Source organism: Gambusia affinis, linkage group LG05 (genome assembly GCF_019740435.1).
Source record: "Gambusia affinis linkage group LG05, SWU_Gaff_1.0, whole genome shotgun sequence".
Classification (NCBI taxonomy): Eukaryota; Metazoa; Chordata; class Actinopteri; order Cyprinodontiformes; family Poeciliidae; genus Gambusia; species Gambusia affinis.
The window spans coordinates 7,501,636-7,521,513 of NC_057872.1; the positions used below are offsets into that span (position 1 = coordinate 7,501,636).

At 38.1% G+C, this 19,878-nt stretch overlaps 1 protein-coding gene across 3 annotated transcripts in view; it reads right to left on the reverse strand.

Annotated features, from left to right (window-relative positions):
* The window catches only part of LOC122831512 (zinc finger protein 236-like), a 54,914-nt gene extending 40,541 nt beyond the window's left edge, over positions 1-14,373 (reverse strand). For all 3 annotated transcript variants that reach the window (XM_044117740.1, XM_044117741.1, XM_044117739.1), the window contains exons 1-7: positions 14,262-14,373; positions 11,665-11,771; positions 9,950-10,114; positions 9,684-9,862; positions 6,958-7,088; positions 4,705-4,877; positions 495-617 (exon numbers count right to left, since the gene is read on the reverse strand). In XM_044117740.1, coding sequence (XP_043973675.1) covers positions 495-617; positions 4,705-4,877; positions 6,958-7,088; positions 9,684-9,862; positions 9,950-10,114; positions 11,665-11,771; positions 14,262-14,313 — 930 coding nt within the window. In that variant the 5' untranslated portion in view covers positions 14,314-14,373. The remainder of the gene's footprint in view (positions 1-494; positions 618-4,704; positions 4,878-6,957; positions 7,089-9,683; positions 9,863-9,949; positions 10,115-11,664; positions 11,772-14,261) is intronic.
* Between the last annotated feature and the right edge of the window lie 5,505 nt (positions 14,374-19,878).

Sequence of the window (19,878 nt, forward strand, 5' to 3'; positions counted from 1 at the left end):
ATGCCCTGCACTAACGTCCGCTTCCTGCGTTTGGAGCGGCCTCCAGTTCACTTGGCATTAACATAAACATTTGAACCACACCACAGTTCACTTTAACCAGGGACCTAAGTTTTTAGGTACACCAGAGTGGTCTGCATCAGAGTTTGACTCCGCATTCACACCTCCCCAAATGAACTGAACTTTATAGGCAAACAGACTAGAGTTCTCTTAACAGGGCTAGTATGACTGCACCCTGATATGAAGTCTGTTTTGTACCAAAAGGTTGTGTCTAGGAAAGCTGCTCTGAATATACATTTACTTCTAAAAATATGGTGGAACTGACCCATAAACTAAGTCTACAATAAACTCACCTCTCACTCCCTCTGAGAAGACAGAGACGTATGTATTGGACTAATGGAAGTATCTCTACATTTTGACTTTCAAGCGGTGCTTATTATCTGATGGACACTGAATGAAAGGTTTTTACTCGTGTTTTCTCCACACGGCTCTCTTACCGACGTGCTGGATGGCACCTCGATCACAGAAATGTGCATCTTGCTGATGTGGGCATTCAGGCTCCCCAGCTTCTTGAATACACAGCTGCAGTCCATGCATGGGAATAGAGGTACTCCTTTGGTCTGTGGGATAAAAGGAATACACATGCGCGCTGTTACTGCTTGCGAATGGCTTTTAAATATTCCTTTCTGTGATTTATTGCGACGCACTTCAAAGGGAAACGTATGATTATGGGCGCTCCAAATGGAGACGTGAAGTCGAAAAAGACTCAAAATTAGGTCTATTGATGGAATGTGAATTGGAAATTATTTGAAACCTTGATACTGAGCTAGTTTTACGTTGCTGCTTTCACACTCTAATCCTGAAGGAAGACTAATATTAAGCGCTACAGCCTTTTTTCTGTTTAAAAAAGGAAAATTCAATTGTTTCTTGATCAGTGCATACCCCATATGTAACTCCTAACATGTGCTAACGACACAATATGGAAGTTGTTATTGCAAAAAGTTGATTCAGATAACTGATATTAGAGGAGGCAAAGAGAATGCAAATATGAAATATGTCTGGGGTTTAATCAGATTGCAAGAGAGTGAGAGAGAGCAACACTGACAGCAGATATTAGGAAAGCTAAATAGAATACACAAAAGATGTTCAACTGGATACATTTGAGTTTTTAGTACGTAACGCTGAGGTACGTCAAACAACTACATGCTCAACTCTGATTTTACATACACAGAGAATGCTCTATTTCTGGTGCTGGCTGTGCTAATCATGCTAATCAGCAACGCAACATTGCCTTTCTTGTATTACAACAGAAAAAGTTGGTTTCAAAAGTGCTGTTCAGTCAGAATGTTGTTCCCATATCTTCTTAGATTATCGATCTTAGAGACAAATCATGAGTGTCCAAAATTTGCACCAGCAGGTCGAAGTTTGTGGCGTTTCTTTTTTTTATACGAGGCATTTTATCTTCAAGCCCCTGGCAAAAGCCAACGTTTGACTAATGGGTAATTCTGCCAGGACGATAAATCTTAAATTCCTTTTTTTATTTTGCTTTTGTACCACAACCAGTGTATTCACCCAGAGGTTTTCTTTTTTTAAACAGGTTACAGGAGGGCTTCTGTTCAACTGTTAATCAAAAGTGAAGGATGCTGTGAGAATCCATTCATTATGGCATCTCTAGGGAAATACTCCAGGGAAGTACCTGAGCTAGAGCAACTGTGATGCATCAGGTTTAATGTTTACCGAGAAGGAAAACTACATTTCTCCAAGGACAAACATATCTGCTTTAGTTTTCTTACTTTGCCAAGGATTCTTTTATGTGCATTGTTAGCAGTGTACAGTACGGCTCAGTCAATCACTAAATCTACACTAGGAGGGAAACAAAACTGAATTAAAAAAATTGCTTTAGGCAAAAACAAACAAAAAATAATAATACAAAAAAACTATTAGTTTTTTATTGGTGTCTTTAGCCTTTTCTAAGGCTCTGCCTTCCAGCTGTAAAATCCAAAATCAGAAAGTAAGGTGCACTCCTCAAGTAAAACAGAAAAAATTACTTTTGAATGGGAGCACTTTTCAAACTTGACATCAACACCTGAAATGCTGAGTGAGTGATGGGCTTCGGAGGAAAAACTGTTGAGCACACCACTCTGAAAAAGGGGTTGATTGCTTTTTTGTGATGATCGAAACGGAAAACATCTGTGATAGCGGACAGATTGCTCTCAGAAGTCGGGAAAGTTTTCTGAAGTAAAGTGGCTGCAATCTGGAAACCAAAAGGAAAACGTTGGAGAGTGTTTGGAGTGTGAAGCTATGAGTGGGCAAAGGCACTCGGTAAGGTGTTCTCACCGACTTGAATGTAAGTTTGCGGCTTTAGGTTAAGACTGTGTGAAAACGTAAAACAAATACTTTTAACGAGCATGGCTGGGCGTAGGAACAGCATTTGTCACATATGGTGGTTGCCGTGACGTCAAAACGAGGGTTGAAAAAAAAAAAGCGAGAAAGAAGGCAACATGTCAAAAAACCAACTATCAATGGCATAAAAGAAGACTTCATTTAGTCTAGCCGCTGTATTGTTTTAAGTTCATAATATGAGCCATGCGAATAGCACCGTGAATGTGTTCCACTACATTTATGATTTATTTTTGCTTTTTTTGTTACTTTTTAGTGTTCATAAGGGAATAAATGCAAAAAAAGCAATGATAATTTCCCTTTATCAAGGGAAGAAGCCTCCAAACCAACTGGGCTGGATGCAAAATATGATGCTCTCTAAATGTGATTAACCAAATTCGGTAGGGTTAGCAATCAGCTGTTATATCGCTTTTTCGGGCAATCGTAAAGGGAAATGCACAAGAAAATGCAAAAAAATACTTTTTTAAATAGGACAATAAATATTTTATTGCCTAAAATGCAATAACATAGCTTTCCTTTCAGTGTACGCATGCTGATTTGTACCAGAGGATGCAACTGCAGCTAAAAATCAATTATTAAATTGGGTGACAATTAATTCAATAACTCAGCCCTAAAATTTTAAAGGAAAACTTGATTTAATTTATTTATAATATATAAATAAATATATATTATAATATATATATATTAAATATATATCCTATCAAACCAGTAAAGAAATCCCTAAAATACAGACTGATGTAACAGATGTAATTACTGATTAAAGTACAGCACTATCACATCCCCTCTGTGAGAGTGGGATGACTCCGGTGAAGAGTAAACAGGAAACACATCATCTGCTTAATGGATTTCTTATTCTTTTATTGATGGAGCCCCTGTAGTTCTGGTGAAAAAGCTTGTGAGCTCTTGTTTCACATGTGAAAATATTACTGCCTCGACATTCCTGGAAGAACCACCAGCACTTAATCAAATGCAAACAGGAAACCGTTTCCAGGGCTCTCAATATGGCTACTAAGGCAAGAAAAACACCTGAATCCAATTTATCAATTAGGCCAGCAAATCATAAACTGCAACTCTCTCTGAAACAAGAGAGCTGAAGCACTCTTGTGGAAATTGCATGTGTTATTTAAATGGCTCTTCTATTTTGCCTACTTGAAATAATTCACTCACCTTGGCCTGTTATCTGCTACTATGGGAAAAATACATTCACAGCAGTAATGGTGAAAATAAGTCCTGAATTCGTTCTAATGTATTTTTAGAGAGGAGTGCCATTTTTGACCTTGCTGAAGAACACTCAGATATCGATTTTTTTCTTCTTCTTTTAAGTATAACTCATGAGTAAAACCAAAACTGAATGTGTAGAATAGTGAGCCTTTATGATGTCCATAATGTTGTTGGTAAAACAAAAAAATCTCTGGGAAGGGTATTGGTCCATTAGATTAGTTGATTGGGTTGTTGGTTAGGTCCATGGTTGGTTGGGAGTAAGGCTGGCTGGTTAGGTGGGTGGTTGGTTATTTGATTGGTTTGACTGGTTATTTGGTTGGATGGATGGATGGATGGATGGATGGATGGATGGATGGATGGATGGATGGATGGATGGATGGATGATGGATGGATGATGGATGGATGGCTGGATGATGGATGGATGGATGGATGGATGGATGTAATCTAGCTGTAGTAGCAGTTAAATCAACTAGCTGAAAGTCTGCATGACAGATTAGCTTGTGCAGAAGCAAAACCTTAATGCACCTACACATTTTACAAACATCCTCATGGGCTGGTTTTGCTCTTCAGGAGCGTCTAGGACATACTTTGACACCGCTTTTGATCTCTTAACCTCCGCTTCGCTTTCCAAGTAAAAGTTGACAGATCGTCAAAGTTCAGGCAAATCTAGCTTGCATTTTGTCATGCTCGGATTGAAGAATAAAAATGCAGAAGAAAGAAGCACAACTTCTTTTTCAGTCTTTGAACTTAACAATAAAGAGAATTTGCTGCACTGCAGTCACATAAAAGTAAAATCCTGCAGACCTGAAGGCAAGAACTTTACTTTGTGTGTTAGAAGATGTTCCTAAACAGTCATAACAACAATTATTTTATGATCCGCAGCCAGGGTGCATCTTTTATATCTTTGTTGCACTAAATGAAACCAAGAAAACATTGGTACACAGCATGATGGTGTCCTTCAACCTGACAATTTGAATTGGTAGCTTTTTCGAGTATGTCATTTTTAAAAAAATGACAAAAACGGATGGAAAAAGGACGAAGTGAATCGGTTCAGTTTCACATAGAAAGTGGGTACTGTGGCGTTACCTCAGAATGAACCCTCTGAACGTGAGAGTGCAGGTTGCCCTTCTGGGAGAAGGATGCTGGGCAGAACATGCACATGTGAGGTTTCTCTCCCGTGTGTTTCACCATGTGAGTCTGCAGCACCACCTTCTGGTTGAAAGCCTTGTTGCAATGGGTGCACTTGTAGGGTCTTTCACCTGAAAATCAGAAGACAATCAGTTCAGACAGTAAATAATTTCCATCAGTATGATAATTTTTTGACACAAAAGGAACAACGATGGCAAAACTAGCCTCTCTTTATGGGAGAAAAATCAGATCTAGAGCCTCTGCAGAAATCCCAAAGCAGCTCCAGACCTCGTCGACAGACAGGCTGATTTGGATGCCAAGATTCAACCACCGCTGCTTATGGAGCCAAACCCATTAACACCTGGATGATGTGCGATCAACATGTAGATGAACGCTGCTGCCGCCAGCATCATCCTCAACTCAGACAGATGAGCGACCCTTAGAGCAACTGAAGCAGCGCATAAAAATTCTGCCCGCCCAGCTTTTTTGCATCGCAGATGAGTGAGCAGACGTGCGCCATCTTTCACCCCTGGATAAGAAAAGTTGGCTAACTCTGAGATGTTTGTCAGGGAGAAATATCATTGATGCGGGAGCAGGACTACTTTGTCGGATATTGCCCAGATTTGCATTAATGGGGACGTAAAAGACTCCGATCAAGAAGACAAACTGCCACATCTCCTATTTGTGTCAGCGTCTCGCACGCCACATGGCAGAAGACTGAGATTATGTTCAGGGAGTTCTTAATTAAAGCAATAAATCAGAAGCTAAAATACATCTGGACCACACTCTGAAACGTGCTGCTAGTTAAAGTGTATTAACACACCCTTTAAACTTGCTGAGAAACTGAGAAAACTGCACGAGGAATTCTGGCAGCACTTTGTTGACTTTGAGGTGTAAAAGATATGGAATGGTTTTATAATCCATTCGCCTCAGACTCAGGCCTTGTACACACGTAGCCGGGTCTTTCTGAAAACCATTATCTCCGCCAGATTGTGCAAAACAAATATAGTATACACTGGATCGGTTTCAGAAAAGTTTTCATCCACGTGAACTCGTCACTCGTACAAATACGCCACTAAGTGTTGTTTAAACATGCCAAACCCATAGGGGGCAGTGTAGTGCAAAGATAAAACCAATGGCAACTAATCAGAATCCTTCAAAACAATCAAAACTTCCTGTTAGAAATTTAACATGGCGTCAGGAGGTTCATTTTGTGGACAAGTATATCGATTTAACTATTTATATTCTAATAAATAGTGTATTAGAATATAAAGTTATTAAAACATAAGACGATGTCGATTGGGAATCGTGTCAAAGCATGCACATACACAGATTGTAATGCGTGGGAAAATCTGCTTTCTAATGTTCATACGCAAACACAAATATGGAGCTTTCTCCAATCTTCAATTTGGTCAAAGTTTTTATACACAATTGTCTTTAGTAAATTTAAACAGATTTTTTTGTGTGTATGAAAAGTCAAAACATGTCCAAAAGTTTTCGCAGCTATCCGGTTACATTCAGACTAGTCCTTGGACGTCAAGATGGAGTTTATACAGCAGCATTTTAAAGCAGCCGTCTGTGGAGATCCCCACAAGGTTTTCTCCCTTCCTCCCTGAGATGTTGTTCCAAATCCGCCTCCAGCAGTTGTTCTCTGTTACCACGGTGAACAAGAAGGCACACAGGAGCTGTCTCGCTGATGCACACTCCCAAGGTACTTTAACAGTTTCCACTGCTCAGAACATTGAGTTAAACTGCTTAATTTGTTGTTGATTATACAATGCCCCCAGTGTCTTGAAGTCCAAGATTACTCTGGGCTCATTTATAGATTTATTTATACCATGTACATGCTTCTTATTTTATTTATTTTATATTCAGGTCATATTTCAATTACTTATAACATCACACTTATGTATATATTTCTCTTTATAAATTTCACACCACTAATGGTTATATTTGTATTTGCTAATATCTAATACTTTAAATAGAGAAGCTTGTCAACAAATAAGAAAGTTCCCTTTTGGGGATCAATAAAGTACATTTTATTCAATTGTAATAAAGTGAAATTAATCCTTATTTCAATACAGAAAACACACTTGAGAGTGTTGGTGAAAGAATATACTCCTATTTTCCTGCAGCTTTTTTCTCCTGAAAATGAACGATCAGAGATGTGTGAGCGCAGAGGTTACTGAGTTTCTGTGCTTTCCCACCCACCTGTGTGTATTCGTATGTGCCTGACAAGCTGGCTGGGCTTTTTGAAGGCCTTTCCGCAGTGATGGCAGCTGTTTGTGAACCCGCTGCGATCGATGTTTTTCTTGTAGTTTCTGGAGCTAGAGGACAGCGCCCTTTGAAGAAAAAGCATACAAAGATTGGTAAGCGGTTTTCGGTGGCATTCAGTTTGAAAAACGATTTAACTATTTATATTCTATTAACACACCCTTTAAACTTGCTGAGAAACTGAGAAAACTGCACGAGGAATTCTGGCAGCACTTTGTTGACTTTGAGGTGTAAAAGTTCCGCGGGACTGACAAAGAAAACATTAACTTTGAATCAGTCATTAGTATTTTAAGTCCGTTTAAAGCAAATCCTGATTTGGGGTTTGCTCTAATATAAAAAGAAAATAATGGTTAAGCAGGATCTTTTGCTTGGATTTAATTATTTAAATAATTTGACATGCTAGATGCTAACACGAGCTAAAAAAAAAATGGTTAAAACAAAGTTAGTTTTTTTGTGAGGTACCTCGGTAGCATGATTAAATTCACTAGCACTGTATCAGGCACTTTTTTAGACCCAATGGGTGAGGGGACTCTGAGAACATCAACCTAGAATTGCTTTCCAAAAGAAATCATACCTGGGGGGACTTTTCTTCTGTTTGCACTCACAAAGGCAATAAGAAGGCTGAACTAACATAATAGCTGAACAAGACACACCAAATTGTATTTCCCTAGCCAAACAAATGCTCAGCAAGAACTACTGCTTGCCAGAGCTCATTTTAGCACAGTTACCTGCAAACATGTTGTTCTCGCTGGACAACATACAGTGACTTGCAAAAGTATTCACACCCCTAAAACCATGATTGGTGAGTGATGTTTTAATGTGGCAGAACAAAACACACTTAGCACATATTTGTAAAATTGAAGAAAGAAGAAACACGCTTTTAAAAACTGTATAAAACTAACTTTACAACTGAAAAACGTGATTATTGTCCCGGTTTTTTCCCCCCCAAAACATTATCTGTGCTACAAGATGGTGGTGCACAGTGTGCAGATGTCTTTACTCAGTGGTGCTGATTTTAAATGCACACCACACTTTTCAGATCTTTGCCAAATTTTCCTCCATATTCTGCAATTATTCACCACTTTGTCTAAATATATATATATATATTATATATATACATTCATTATCATCTAATATTATTCTTTTTAATAAAGAAGTAAAGGGAAGTTTTGGCAGGTCTTTCAGTTATTTTCCATCTAATAGTCACATTGAATTTCTACAACAGGAAGACATTCAAAGCACCAGGAAAATGTTTATAGACTTTTGAAAATATACTTGCATATTTTTCTACAAACATCTATGTCACAAAGTAGATAATTTATCCATCCTTGTTTTATATTTGTTTTATTCCTTTTAAGTTGAGTGTGTTCCTTTATTTTAAGACCTAGAAATGGGAACAAATTAGTGGTCATAAAAATTACAACAAATTACTTATGATACATATACAGTATTTATCAAAATTACAAGATGCTCTTTTGCAAAACAAAAAAAACGTCAGGTAACGTTTGTAGCTCTTAAAAGGTTTAGAATAATAGCTGTACATAATTTAATTTTGCACAAGATGTACAAACTTTTGTTGCGATATATCAAAAACTCAAGGTGAATTACAAGTATCTATGGGCTCAGGTGGCCTTCCGCTCTCAGGATGGCATCGTAAACTGTTTACAGCTCATTCCAACATTATAAAGAGCGAAGTAAATCACACATTAATGTACCGCCATATTCAATAACTTGAATGACAGCGAGTCTCATTTGTGAGATTAGAAGTACCTTCTGAAGAGAACTTTTGAAACCGCATAAAACACTTTTCATAGAGCCCACTTACAAAATGTTTCACTGGTCTGATGTGATATTCTAGTATTGAATGTCGTGTTTTCAGAAAACCATCACGATAAACAGAAATAAAGGCTTGAAAACCAATTAATTTATATAATGTGTCTCACTTGGTGTATTGAGTTATTGAAACAAGTTACGTTTTCAGAAATATTTAAATTTAATGAATGCCTCTGAACTCAGGGGAGGGACATTGGCAAGTGTTATTAAACTTGACAGATTGAAATGAATGGAGTTTTAAATAGAGATGCACTGATCCGATATTGATATCTGTATCGGTCCCGATGCTGAAACAAATTCTGGATCGTGTATCGGTGAAAATGTGTCCAATCCATAGGGGAAGATCTATTGAGTCTAATTCTATGCTTTTTGTTTTTTTTTATGTATTTTACATTATATTTTAAATTCCTAATTGCACTTTCTGATCCATTTCAAAGTTTGCTGCAGTTTATCTTTGGCCAAGTTAGTCAACCTATTTTTTTTCTCCGCTTATGTTTCTTTAATATTTATTTTACATTGGCTTTTATACTGCTACTTGTACTGACTGAACAAATTAAAGTTGTGCAGTTTTTACATGTTTGACCAAGCTTGTGAAGGTATCGCTGTGTTTAAGTGTACTGTACTGGTCCAGAGTTATCAAATACATTTGGAATTCACTACATTTAGTCCGTGTTTAAAAAAAAACAAAAAACATTTTAAGTCAATTCAGTTGTTTTTCTGTGTTGGATCATATCGGTGAACCTCAAGTATCTGTATCGGTATCGGAAGTGAAAAAAGTGAACGGGTGCATCTGTAGTTTTTGACTCACTGTAGTTTTGAGCCCGGCTTACCTCATCTTGACGTGACTCTTTGTGTGCTCCCTCAGCTGCACGAACGTCTTGAACTCCTTGCTGCAGGTTTTGCAGGTGTACACCTTAATGCCCGAAAGCTCCTTCCGGTGCTCCTCCATGTGCAGCGAGAGCTGGCTCTGGAGGACGAACTCGTCACCGCACTCCGAGCAGATGAGGTTCTGCAAAGATCAGAGCACGGTGCGAGACTCAGAAACAATAGCCAGTAAAGTTTGGCGTTGAACGCAAACCGGAGGAGGCGAGCTCACCTCCTCTTTCTTGTGCAGCATGACGTGGGATTTGAGGCCCGCGACACGAGAGAACTTCTTGTTGCAGACGGGGCAGGTGAAGTCGGACGTGTTGTGTGTGGACTTGTGCAGCGTGAGGTTGAACTCCACGTTGAACGTCTGCGGGCACTGGTCGCAGCGGTGAGGCTGCGGAGAGGAGGCAGAGGTTGTAATGTGATAGCAATAACGCAGCCCAATAGCACACTCGCAAGTTTTCCTTCTTGAATCAGTTCATGTTGCCTTAACAGGTGGGAGAGACAGAGTCGATAGAGTAAATGTATCTTAAAAATATATATATTAAAAAATACAGCAGCATTTTAAATGAGGTTAAAGTGGCACCAAAACTAATTTTCCTTTCCATCTGTGGGGTTGGCTGACTTCATTTCTGAATCCAGTCAGTTAATCTGACTCCTGCGTCTCAGTCAGAGGGACAGACGGTGAGGCTGCAGCTCTTCAGCTTGGAGAGAATTCAAATGAAATGGAGTCCTTCCATTCGTAAAGGCAGATAAGTACATGTGCAGCAAAGCGGGAGAGCGGGTTTTATTACTGTCTTTTTACATGAATAACAATCAGACAATCAAACAGTTTTTCTGAGCCACTGAGAGTAGGACCTGATGTCAAGCATTCAGGAAGAGAATGAGGGGTGTTGCTGTTCATAAAAAGAGGAAGATCAGTACTTAAATGCGACATGACAAATTTTTACCCCCAGGGCAAAAGTTGCCGCTGGCCAGTTAAACAGATCAAGGTATGCCAAGTTATTTAAAAAAAAAACAAAACATTATGGATTCCAAAGAGATGAAGAGCCAGATTGACTCGACGAGTCACTGGCTGTCTGAAGGATGAGACTAAATGGAGGATTTTCAACATCGTCTCCAACAACTCAATTCTGGCCATTCAATTGACTCCTAAATTAAAATGTGCTATGTGCTAAATCACATAGATCATAAAATAATTATCTATGTGATTTAGTAAGGGGTGTAATTATTTTTATTTTTTTTGGGGGGGGGGGTTAATTTAATAAATCAAAGCATCATTTAAAAAGTGCTTTATGTATGAAAGGTTGTCTTTGTTTGTTTCTTTTTGGACAACTGTCACAAATTTGCATCAATCTCGTTTTGGTCTAAATACAGCCAAGCTGTTAAACCCCCAGCCAATTTGTGGTTTACTATTCACTATTTATTCATGGAAAATTTGCCTTTTTGTGGACTTTCTCATAGAGCATTTCTTATACAGTCAAAAGAAAATGCCTCTTGGAAAGCTGAACTACCTAGGCACATTGCTCCTTGAATTGCTGTTGGCTGAGATCTGCAAAGCAACCAATCAAGGAACGCCATTTATTTTCCTTGGCGCTGATTGACAGCAGCCCCAGTCAGAGCAGAGTTAAGGAAGATTGTAGACCAGGGGTGTCAAACTGCAGTCCTCGAGGGCCGCTGTCCTGCAACTTTTAGATGTGCCTCCGCTGCACCACACCTGAATAGTATAATTAGGTCATTAGCAAGGCTTTGGAGAACTGGTCTACACAAGGAGGAGGTAATTAAGCCATTTCATTCCAGTGTTTTGTACCTGTGGCACATCTAAAAACTGCAGGACAGCAGCCCTTGAGGACTGGAGCTTGACACCCCTGTTGTAGACAGTTAGGCCATTCCTACGCAGCGACCCGTAACTGAAAGCTCACACTTTATGAGATGCGGCTATACCTTATCGTTAAGCTCATGTTCACGGAGATGTTTCTGTAGCTTGCTCTCTTTAGTGAAGGTCTGGGAGCAAATGGTGCACTTCTTTTCCCGCGACCCATCACTGAAACCTGTAAGAGAAACAGAAACGGCGGTTCAAGAGGCTTTTTGAAGAACACACAAAGTTCTTGCGATGCAAAGCGTTTTACATGAATCTATGCGGCAAAGACAGTATGTTTACTTGTTAAATAATTAACTAGATGCTTACTGTACCAAAGAAAAGTGCAATGTTTTGATCTGACCCTAGTTTGAAAATGTTGTGCCCATCTCAACACTTCCTTTTCTTTTCAAGGATAAAGAGAAGATCTTTATTGAGCAGTTAACTACTTTCTTTACTACAAATTACTAAGGAATATACCAGTCTGGATTTATTGAAAACCACAGCACAGGGACAGAAACAGCAAGTGTCTGCTGCGGGAAAAGTATCAAGCGTGTATCACTGGATTTGATCCAATTTATCTCAATAATTGGGCTGGCATTTCCGAGAACATTTTTCCATCTGATTTTACAGGACAGATCTTCTACTGTGGCCACGGAAAACCTTTAGTCATCCTCAATAAAGATAATGTGTAGGGGGAGCCTTGGGAGTTCATCCTTAGACATCTCAGGTTTTTTCGGTGAAAACCTCTACCAATTTATGAAATCATCTAACCTTTAAGAAAGTCTGTCAATTCAGTTTATCTTGCATTTCACACAGTAATGTCAGGTAAATTTTAGCTAAGAGAATGAGAGAAAGTTAGTTTTTTTTCTCCTCTAAATGTATTTATTCCTCCTCGCTACAAATCTCTCGTCTAAGATGATACAAAATGCATCAGGTAGACCACTTACTTAAACTAAAAAAGGTAGAAAACATGGCACCCGCTTTTTGTGTATATTTATTGGCTAATGCTGGATATCAAAATTGATTTTGCAATTCTTTGAATGGCTGTTCTGGAATTGGTCAAAGCTTAGATTTGCTAACACCACACACTTGTGTGTGCAAAGTCCTAGGGTCATAGCTTTTCCGAATACTACAACACAAATAACAGACAAAAACTAATCGTAAGCGATCTTGTTCAATTAGGCCAAAAAATGATCTGTAACAATCTGAAACAATCAGATTGGCAAATTCTCTTTCACCTTTAAAAACAATCAGAAACATATACATTTGAAGGAAGGCTTTATTGTACCTCCAAACGTTTCTTTTAGAATTTCAAGTGTTTTTTAAAATCTTATTTCATTTATGTATTGAAATGTTTCTAATGTTGCGTCTTAACTGATTAGTTTTTAAACCACGAATTGCACTTTCTAACATTTTTAACATGCTGTATGGACTTGGGCTCAAAAATGTTAACATGCAGATTTACATTTATATGATTTTGAGTCAGCCAAAAATGGTTGGAAATGATAAAGCATGTTAAAATATTAGATTTTAACAAACACGGCATCTCAAAAACCCCTCTAACTAAACAATAGAAAAGCCTTTATTGGTGTTGCAGCATTTGCTTGTTGTGACAAACCCTTTTAAATGTCTATCTTTTCCAATAAGGTCCAAGACTAAAGATAAAACTACTCAGTGCCATCACTAACCTTCAGTTTCTGACTCAAGCCAGGCTACTCAAGGTTTAGATTTTCTTTCAGAGCATGTTGGCAAAATCAAAAGATTGCTTTAAATGTATGGGATGTATAGTTTTTAGTCTAAGTGTTAATGAAGTTTATTGCTATAGTTGTTCTTGCTCACAAATACTGCACGAACAGCACTCCAAATATTGAGCATCACTTTATTCAAATCATCGGTTTGGGTGGAACTCATTCAACTTGGTATCAGTTCTTAACCGGGTGCAACACGCCCACGTTAGCTGTTTTCCGACACTTTTTAACAGGTTGGTCGGGAAAAGCGATTGCATCTTAATGTATTCACTAATATGGGATGTCTATTCGACTATATCTCTAAATTTTGCATCACCTCTCTAACGTATCGTTTAAACTGAAAAGCCAAACGTATTACAACAAAGCATGTCGTCAGATATAACACTTAAATGACGACTAAACTAATGCAATTCTAAATTTATGTTGTCACGCTGTGACAATTGAGGCTGGTACAACTTTTTGGTAACGAGCTGAATCCAAGAGAACCTGGAAAGCTTCACCACGGCGCTCCACATCAACAAACTAACCGAGGCAAACAGTTCAGCGTGCTAACTGTAATGCTAATGGTGGCAAAGCGAGCTAGTTAGCAACATTAGGCTAACAACGAACTCCGTATAAACAAATATTACCTTTAAAAAGGCTAACTCTAACTAACACTAAGCGGTACCACAGCTTGCTCTGCTCCTCGCTGACACCAATTTACACTGGAAGCCAATAAGAAGAGCCACCGAAACGTTATTAATATCATTCCGCCTCAATCACTCCTTCGCCGCACAAAGCAAAGCCCGCACGCAATACTATATCCGGGGACTATATACACTACATTCAAGTGTTAATAAATAGGCTGCGGAGATACTTGGCAAAATAATACCCGGCTTTTTGGATAGCCCATAATAAGTGCTATTTATTTCTTGCATTTTGGTACTTGTTACCTGTTTCGTCCTTTCTATCTAGGTTCAGTTTGCGAGGCCGGCCCCGCGGCATAGTTCCTGTGCTCAAGACGGTTGTGCTGTGAACGATTCGCTTCCAAAATGGCGATTCGGTCATCTGTAGACACTAGCGACTCAATGAAGGCTCTCAAATACACGGAGTAGAGAGACATCTACTGTTTGTCTCAATGTACATGCAGCTTCATAAACACGATAAGCTTTGTAGGGATGAGCATATAGTTATACTATAAATAAGTGTGCTTGTTTGAATATTTGGGAATGACGTTCAAATTTCAAATGTTCAAATCTCATAGTGGGATGGGATCACTTCAAAGATCAGTCAAAGAAATGAAAGCTATCTTAAAGTTTTTGATATTTATAGGCTACTGAAAGGAAAATTAACACAAACTTTATGTAGATACATTTCGTGTTTATTTACATAAACACGAACTTTATCGTGTTTATATTTATTTTGAAGAATAAATGTTCTTCAAAACTTTATATCAGAAAAGCATTTTTTAAAGTGTTGTACAGCTTTTTGCTGACACAATAACTTCTTAATTATATATTTGAAACTTAAAAAATCTTATTTAATTGGGAGAGACGAGTTCTTTAACTGGGTTTTTATCAGTATGAGACAGTAACATTTTCTGATGTGTTTCAACTCACAAATACTACTATGAGTAGAGTGCCATAGTCATACAATGTCAAAAATATAATAAATTAAAGATATTTTTATTGTAATATAATTAAATTGCAAAATAAATACATTTATCTGAAATAGGATCAACTTAAACATGAAATTTCTTCAATGAATTTGAAATATGCATATTTAAAAAATATTTTCATTCAATTCTGTTTTCATTAAATTATGTGTACAATTATTCATCTCTGTGTATTGTAGAACATAGGGTGAGCAAAATGTGCCACAATGAAAAGAAAAATTTATAAATTCAGAAATTACTTATGTGTCATAGTTAAAAAATATTTAATAGATTTATTGAGAAATAAATATATCAGTGGTTATTTCCATGCCAATAACTGCTTCACATAAATAACATCACATTTAATTACATTAATTACAATGCAGAGTCTTTGTTTTAGCTCATAAATGAATACTATGTAAATAAATAAATATTTTTTTGAATATTTCATTGTAAAAATGTACATAATTATTTACATTTCGGTACAATAAAATCAATGTTAAATTCTGAAATATAATAATTTTAATGAGGAGTAGATCATTTGTAGTGCTGATAAATGACTTTGAAGAGTAGGTCTGATGGAAATTTTAACCTATCATAAAAAAAAAATCGTTTCAGAGACATATTTTAATAATTATAGATTCAATGTATTATTTGCTTATCTCTGTCCAATTTAAAATAAATTATGGCAATTATTTATTGTCTAATTTTAGACAAACTCCAATTGACTTTTTTTTAAGACATCCCTAATTGACGTCACTATCTTTTATCACCAGCAGAGGGAGGCAGTGAGTTTTAAACGAGTTAGGTCATTTACTTGACAACAATCCTGGAAATGCCACTAAGACTTTACTTGTGATGTAAGATTTTCCTGCTGCTCGCGAATCCTGTTCTCTGAGGTGCTGTGGCTGGTTTACCTCAGGCAGCAGGGAACATGAACAAGGGTGTGCTGCTGGTGATTTTGCCAGTCGTTAACAAGGTTCCTCTTGTGTTGTGTGCTTGTAAAACATACATGCGCAGAACAATCCATGCCAACTCCACATAGAAAATCCCAAGGGTGTGTTCCACAAATACTGTTGTTGCAAGCCTACAGTGCAAACTGAACTCCACACTCAGGGTAAACAAAAAGGCATACAGGAAAATACGTCACACGGTTGCTTAAAGTGCTTCTCAAAACTATTCACTCCCTTGAGGGTTTTTTTTTCTTTAACATTTTGCCACAACATAATCACGATCCTCAACATATTTTTGAGCATACCTTTGAAGTGGAGGGAAAATGCAAAGTTTTAAATCTATTTTACAAATCCAAATCTGAAAAGATCAATGGTTTGTAGAATTGCCTTTGTTGTGGTTATTATCCATTCACTTATCTATCGTCCATGCTGCTTATCTGCTCATGATCACCAACGGAGCTGCTGGCTTGGAAAGTGGTAAGGCACAATGTGGACAATTCACCAGAGGCCAGTCTACCTACCATACATGTTTTGGACTGTGGGAAGAAGCCAGAATAGCCGAAGACAACCTGCAGATGCACAAGTAGATTATGCAAAAAGTAGCAAAACATACCAACAACTGCAGCACTTGCCAGCCTATCTTGTTGTGCTTTTTTCCTTTGTAAAACAGCTCGAGCAAACTGACTACATTTCTAAATATCAATTTTCAAACCTTGACACAGTCTCATTTAAATTTAGAGTTAGTCTTTGACTCTGCTAGTCAATCAAACACATAATGTGCATGAACTGAAACCAGATCATCGTAGTTCAGTCTGTACAGTTAGGTTGGTTGTTCTGCTAGAAAAAGAATTTCCACCTCGGTCTCAACTCTTGACGTTGATTGAGAAATAATAAGATTTCAAAGCGTCAGACGTTCTACAAATCTGGTTTTCAAACTGAGGCTTGCTTAATCCCTTCTTGGATTTTAGCAATATATTTAAGAAACAGCCAATCAGAGATGAGCCTATACTGCAAGAGCAGATAAAAAAAAAAAAATGCTTAGCCGCACAATAATGCAACTTGAGCATGCTATCATGGCCATAAATAGACGCCCATCTGTTGTGTGGATGTGGATGTTGCGGGACATAAATCACATTGTTAGAGCCTGATTGTCTCAGCAACATTTTCCTCTGAGATAAGGCCCAACAGGTGACTCTCGCCTGTGTTTTTCTTCATTTTCCAAACAGGTAAAGTCAGCCGCTTCACTCTTCGTGAATAAGTAAACCAGCCGGAGAGCACGCTCATTTTGGGAGCACATCTGTTCCTCTGGCTGGGCCGCAGGTTATTCAAACGGGGCCTCCATGGTTGCGCGCGCCCACCGATCTGCCCACACCAAAACAAAAAGAATGGACATCCCTCTGACCTTATGGGGACTTCTCACACCCCTCTTTCCTCCCTTTCCCTTTTCTTTTGGCGCTGTGGTGTTCTTTTCTTCCCTCTGCACCGCAGTCAAGAGGAGGGAGATCAATCATTGCAATTGTCATGAGCTCTGGGAGTGGGGCCAGCAGGAACTGGAGATGTGTTGATGTCTCATGTTGGGAAAAACACGCAGGGAGAAAGAAAAAAGCAAGCGAGCGAGCTGTTGCCCCCGTCCCTCTGCTCGTCTTGTCATTCATGTTAACGAGCATCACCAGCTGGCCCTGACATCAGTGATACCGGTTGGGTCTTTTCCACGAGGCCAGTGCTAGACGTGAGTCAGACTTAGAAATGGGGTGCTTGTTTGCAGCACTTTGCAGATGAGGTATCCTGTGAAAAAGGCCAACACAATTAAAGATTTATCACCTGATTTCGTACCTTGGTGACATTAGACTGTTCAAAGAAACATTACCAGTCTGAAAGATCACATTACTGTTTTTTTTTTTTTTTTTCAGGTTTGTCGACACTAATGTAACCATTTCTCTAAAATCCAGACCAAGTACTCTATGACTAAAACTTGATAATTAAATAAGTTGCAATAAAAAAAATTGATGCACAATCTTTTTGTTTGTCACATTACATCAGACTAAACTGTTCCTTTTTTTTTGGTCTGTATCAAAAGTAGTTATTTTTCCCAAATGCTGCAATATTGAGAGATGAAATCCTTTATCACCTTCTTCAATCTTTGAAGTTTACATAAAGCAAACTATGCCTTTAAATCATTTGAGAAAGACCAGATTGTGATATTATGGCTTTGTAAGCTTCTGGTTAAATTACATTTGTTAGTGGAATTTTAGAACATTTTTTGTTGTTGACAAAGGTTTGTAGTGGTTGGATGTATCATAGCTGGAAGACTTATTCTGAGGAAACCTCAGACAAAAATGAATGAATGAAATTCATGACAGAGATTCCCTCATTGGTTTGGTGATTGTAAACAACACCCAGGTCAAAACGAAAGAAAAATGGGGTTGAGTCATGTAATTTATTAAATCATAAAATAGAGAGAGCATGGGGGAGTAGTGTCACTGTTTGTTTTTCTTTTGACAATGTATCTATGTTTGGGGTCTGCTTTTATTTGACTGAAAAGATGGAAATTTAATAAAAATGGAAAATTTCTGAGGAACTGAGTCTGGCTCATTCTTGGGTCTTCCTGATAACTAAAAAGACCACTTTCACTTATTCAAAAGGGAATGCAATCATAAACATGATAATCTTTGGTTCAAAATGTGAGTCTCGATCCAACAACTAGAAAATTCCTGAAGAAATTTAACCGGGGCCTGCCAAAGTGTGCCCGTCGGTTAGGACCCAGCGTTCTGATGCTAAACATTAGCATCAATGCTAAGCTTAGCTAAATAGCAGTCATTAGCGTGTGGAATGTCAAGCATCTTGCCTAACATGGACGTGCAACATTCAGTATGTTAAAATGAGTGTATAAGCTGAAATTAGCCAAAATGCTAATGTAAGCCTAAATACTTTCAGTAGCATGTGGGGTATCATTCAGTGACGTGCGGTGAGGTTCATAGCTGGTGAGGCACTGACGTCATCAGAATCAGATTTGCAAATAGATGCATAGATTGACAGCAGTTTACAGGTTATGTTTCACTTCTGCATCCTTACACATACAAACTGTAGCTCACAAAACACACATATTATCTCCTGCTTCGATTGAAAGTCCACTTGAGAAAACTTTTTTGATGTTGTAATGTAGTCATCCATGTCGAAAGTCGGGATAAGCGAGAGGAAAAAAATCACCATCTCTATTATAATCTATCGCTGCACTTTTATTTTGAAATCGTTTAGCCTAGCTCGCTTCATTTCAAAGGGCTTAACTAATCCCATGTAGAGGCAAGAGAACTGCCCTGCCTCACCTCGAACCTGTTCTCTGCGTTTATAATCGCTCATTACACGAAACACGTTACACAAACACAGTTGGTGACAAAAAGCACTGTACATTATATACATAAGCTAAATTGTTGGAAATAAGTTCACATATTAAATTTGTTTAAACCATTTTATTGACGCCGTACAACAACATGCTCTCTCCGCTTAGCAGCCAGCGCAGAGCCAGGGGTTGCGCAATCCAAGGTGAGGCAGAGTGCTGCCTCACCTGAATGGGAAAATAAGAAAATTCAGCGATTTTGAACAAATAAAAATCGAAATTGGTGAAGCTACATGAAAAATAAATATTTGTTAGTACAAACCACCGGATGAATATAACAATTTAAATTACTTTATGATTATATATTTTCTTTCTTTCCATGATGGCTGGTGAGGCACTGCCTCACCTGCCTCCCCTGACCGCACGTCACTGGTATCATTAGAATGTTGTCTGCAATTTACTTACTCCATTCAGTATACTAAACATGGCTAATAAGTAAGAAAAATAGGCTAATGGAGCTTATAAAAGGCTAATGTTAATGAACTGCCTTGCACAGGTTCCCTAACCTGAGTTTGATACCGATAATGTAGAATGATACTATTGCAAAATTGTTTTGGGGTCAAAATCGA